At 31.6% G+C, this 4929-nt stretch overlaps 1 protein-coding gene across 1 annotated transcript; it reads right to left on the minus strand.

Annotated features, from left to right (window-relative positions):
* Positions 1-1283: 1283 nt before the first annotated feature.
* Positions 1284-2225, minus strand: LOC132315102 (18 kDa seed maturation protein). The gene is made up of 2 exons (XM_059813860.1): positions 2028-2225; positions 1284-1892 (listed from the first exon to the last, which is right to left on the minus strand). Exons 1-2 carry the CDS (start codon positions 2133-2135, stop codon positions 1551-1553), a joined length of 450 nt encoding a protein of 149 aa, XP_059669843.1. The 5' UTR covers positions 2136-2225; the 3' UTR covers positions 1284-1550.
* Between the last annotated feature and the right edge of the window lie 2704 nt (positions 2226-4929).

The following is a 4929-nucleotide window of genomic DNA, read 5'->3' on the forward strand; positions in this document are numbered from 1 at the left end:
AGAAAAAAATATGCATCAAAAGTAAAATAAATGATCAGAAATAAATTAGATTCTAACAAGATTTTAAAAAGTTTAAGAAATAGCATACTATAGACTTCGAGTTTTTTTTCTTAATAGCCAAGTGATAGGATTGAAAAACCACATGATTATAGGATGAGGATGGGGAAAAGTCACCCAATCTTGGCCCGTCCCGTTTGTAGTTATAAATTGTATTTTTGTTCTTATAATTTATTTTATATTTTATAATATTAGATACTCCCTCTGTCTAATATTAGATGTACACTTTCAAATTTTTAACTCACTATTACTTTTGATTTTTGAGTCATTTGAAGTGATTTATAGCCATATTTTTTTTTTATACTTATATATTGACCTAGTTTGTACCCTTACATCTAATCTAAAGAACAACTAGCTGAATCAAGCCGTTGGTCGAAACATACCCTCAATAGCTAGGAGCCTGAACGTGCACCTGGCCGTACTTATTTGTACCTTCTCCTATTACTTCTTTATTTTCTTCTTCTTCTAGCAAAAGATATCATTTATCAAATAGAAACAATGTGCATTTTTCACAGAAAAAAATATGCAACAAAAATAAAATAAATAATCAGAAATAAATTAGATTCTGATAAGATTTAAAGAAGTTTAAGAACTAGCATACTATAGACTTCGAGTTTTTTTTCTTAATAGCCAAGTGATATGTATAGTTATTGAGAACTCTTGATAAATGATGACCATTAAAAAAGTGATAAATATCTTAGTTAATGAATAACTCAAATTTTCTTATCTTTCCTATTGATAGTTTACCATCATCTCTTTTTCTGGGCTTTCATTCAATGAACAATTTTCATCCTACTTTTATTTTTTTATTCCTTTTAAAAAATCCAAGTTATTGTGATTTTATTGCCAAAATATATATAACTTTTTATCGAACTTCAATATTCAAAACATCCCCCAATTAATTCTTAAAAAATCACAAAAGAAAAAAAAAATCCAAACTCAAAAGCTTACAATATGGGGGAACAAAAAAACAAAAAACAAAACATTACCATTACCATCGAAGACGGAGGTTAAAAAACGTGAGAGACCACAAAAATATTAAAAATATTGAATAGAGAAAGAATCGAGATAGTTTTCTATATATATATTTTATAAACAACAATAATTTAATTATAAAATTATGAAGTTATGATCAAAAGTGACTATCTCCTTTTATATATATATATATATACACTATATTTTTTCTCTCTTTGGTTTTTTTAAACCCAAATACACAGCCATATGTAAACATTATAATACAGAAAATAACACGCGGTTTCTCCCAATAGACATAGTCAAGCTATTTTTATTGAATTACGGTATACACTGATAATCAAACGCATTACATGAAAACCATTTTTTTTTTTCAAGACATTACATGAAAGCACACACTGCAAACAAAAACACTATAGAACAGAAAGACAAACTAGAGCATAGTCCCAACGAAAACATTGTAGGTCCTATTTCACACGCTAATATCGGACATTGACCAGCACACATGCATCTCTTCTCTCTCAACGATGAGCACCACCAGTTCCATAGCCTTTGTTCGTGCCAGCACCCACATTCGGATCTGTCCCGACAGGGTGGGACCCCACCACACCCTCAGTCACCTGCCCCGTCGTCTGGCCCGTGCCGTGGCCGGGCAAAGCCGACATTTGGTGCATCCCGGTTGGTTGACCGGTGGCTCCGGTGGTGGAGTAGGTGTGCGTCCCGCCAGTGGCCGCCGCTTGCCGCTCCAGGGTGTGGCAATCACGTGCCTCCTGCTTGTCGAGCTCAGCTTGGTTGACCCTCTCTTCCTTCCTCTCCGTGGCCATCTCTTTCTGAAGAGGATCCCGTGTAGTCATTCTCTCCACCTGTACTCATCCACACAACAACAAATTAATCTATAAACTTAAAACATTAAATTAAACCACCACACAAAAAGTGATCTCAAGACATATTTTAAAATAAATCGATCGGACACAAATTATATATAGAATGAAATTAACCTTCTCTTGCACGTTGGCCTTGGTCTTGTCCATGCCAGCCTTTGCGGACGCGGCGGTGTTGGCTGCCGACTCCTTCACCGACGAAGCGACATTCTTTCCGGTCTGCATTTTCACTACAACACTCTTTGTTTTTGATCTCTGTTTTTTTTTTTTTCGACACTTTTAAGATCGACCAGTGGTATTTGATATGTATGAATGCAATGGAGTGATTTAGGATGGTTTAAATAGATTTAGTGGGGGTACTGATGTGGTGACGCGTGTAAGTAAAATAGCACGTGCAAGCTCATGAGAACATCGTTATTCTGCAGCCTACACGTGACAGTACGTGTCATGGTATGTGATAACTACGAGAGGAGGAGTTATGGCAGTTTTCTAGATGTCATGTATGCACCTGGCGCCTTTATATCCTCTCTGCGGCGACAAGAACGCATCCTAGCTAGGAGTAGGACACGTTTGGTGTTTCTTACGCAATTTGTCCGAGGAACACAAAAACTGCTTATATTTCTGAGGTTGGAACTTAATATTTAATCTAAATTTTTAAATAAGTTCAATATGTTTTTTTTATTATTATTATTTATATAAAACACACACACACACACACACAAATATTGATCGAGATATAAAGAAATCGAATATAGTTCGAAATCCAACTTAAATCAAGTATACTACTCTATTAATTGGACATGAATAACGTGTAGGTAACTCAACTCGAATTTTGGATCTGAATTTGGTCATCAACTCACATTATTTACTCCACATTCACTCTATTTCATCCTTAACCAAATCCTTTCAAAATTATAATTGAATTTCAAATAAAATTATATTGTCACGTTTCAAACGAGCTGCAATTTATAAGAATTTTATACTAGAGAAAAAAAAAAACAATATATTTATAATTTTATGTCCAGAGCCAATAAATAACTAACTTCGTTCAATCGTTCATTAAAATAATTAGAAATCATATTTTAAATTTCAAATTCATAAAATCCATTATTCCAAACTTTAAGAAGATAAAAACTAAATTTGCTAACTTAAACCCACAAAAGTCGGTTGAAAAAAATATATACTTAAAAGCAACAAAAAAAAAAAAAAAATGTTGATAGCCGTTCAACATTGTTTAGATAGTTCAGTATGACAATTCAATAAAGTATTTAGTAATTAAATAATTAACTAATTAAGTATGCTCGATAACTTGAATATCATTTAAACGAATAAAATTCACTTAAAACATACCCTTGGTGAATTTTTTTGTAAAAAAAACTTTACATCGCTGAACTTAAATTCATACAAATTTCAAAGTAATTATTAATTTACAATTGCTATTTAAAACTTAATTTAACACGTATTAGAAATTTAATTTAAAGGAAGTACTTAATTTTTAATTTTATCAAAGACTTCATTAAGGGGTTGTTTCATTAAACTGATAGCTAAATACTGAAGTTTTATGAGTTGAATTATATAAGAGCTAATTATTAATTTAAATATAGACTAGGAAAAAAACACAATTATATATATATATATATATTGAAGTTTTATGAGTTGAATTATATAAGAGCTAATTATTAATTTAAATATAGACTAGGAAAAAAACACAATTATATATATATATATATATATATATATATATATATATATATATATATATTTCAAATGGAACTTACTTGAATTAGCTTCGCCGTGGGCCCTTTGGAGAGACTTGTTTCAAATTACTTTTATTTGGGCCATTATAATGTGCTGCTTTGTTTGGGTTGTAATGCCGTTAGGGCTTGATGGTCCATTTTGTTCATGGGCCTATTTTAGGAGAGAAAAAATCGAATGGAAATTTTCTACTAAGTGATATTTAAATTACGATATTAATATCTATTAGTTGAATAATACATGAGAAAGTGCAGCAAACACTCCTAATATTTTGCATAGTATTTTTATCCCTATTTGAAAAAGTGTGCAAAAAATACCTCTAATCTTTTCACATTGTGCAAAAATAGCGCTCAAACATAAATTAGTATTGTAATACCCGTTTTGTCTTTTTACTCTTCCAAAATGCCTAAAGGGGTATATATGTTACTAATCTCATAGTATAAGGATATTATGTGCACATTACCATATATATATATATATATATATATATATATATATACACACACACACACTGCAACGACCTAAATGGATACCAAAATAATAATAAAAATCTATAAAAATTTCAGCATGACCTCCGCAGAAAATGTCTCTAAACAACCTGTTGAAATACAAAAAATAAATACAATGGCCTCACTGGGCCTTAAATCTAACATATCATGTCCCAACGCAATATACATATATTATATCACATCTCCAAAGTGACTACATACATACAAAATCCCATTCCCCCATCTCATCCAACAAGGAACATACTTTGGTTACATCAAGTTACAGTCCAAAAAGCGTAGTTAGAATTTAAAAGTCCATGGCTTACAACATTATACTAATTAAACTAAAGTTTTACGAGTTAGTTAATATTACATTTACAAAATATTAGAGAGTTTTAATACAAAAGATAGCAAAAAATAAAAAATAAAATAAGTCTCCGTGCTTATCTAAAATCGTGGTGGATCGTCGTCCGTCACCTCTTTTCCATATCCTGAAAAATGTTAGAAATAATGGGGTGAGCATAAGGTCAGTAGGAAGTGTCTAAGACACACTTCTTATATCCCCGTGAATCCATACAATGAATAGATAAAAAAGTGAAAGGGATCATGCTATAAGGAAACACACACTCTTAAATACAATAACAAGTATGTAACAAATACTACCCAATCACAAGTTTACCACAATGTCATGAAGTGCAATATGCAAATGTTACTCCCCATTTTCCGAAACATTTCCGTTTCAACTTCCAAAACCGTTAGTGTAATCCGACCCAAGG

Source organism: Cornus florida, unplaced genomic scaffold (assembly GCF_030987335.1).
Source record: "Cornus florida cultivar Cherokee Brave unplaced genomic scaffold, ASM3098733v1 CherokeeBrave_3.0.0_Hap2_Chr06, whole genome shotgun sequence".
Taxonomy (NCBI): Eukaryota; Viridiplantae; Streptophyta; class Magnoliopsida; order Cornales; family Cornaceae; genus Cornus; species Cornus florida.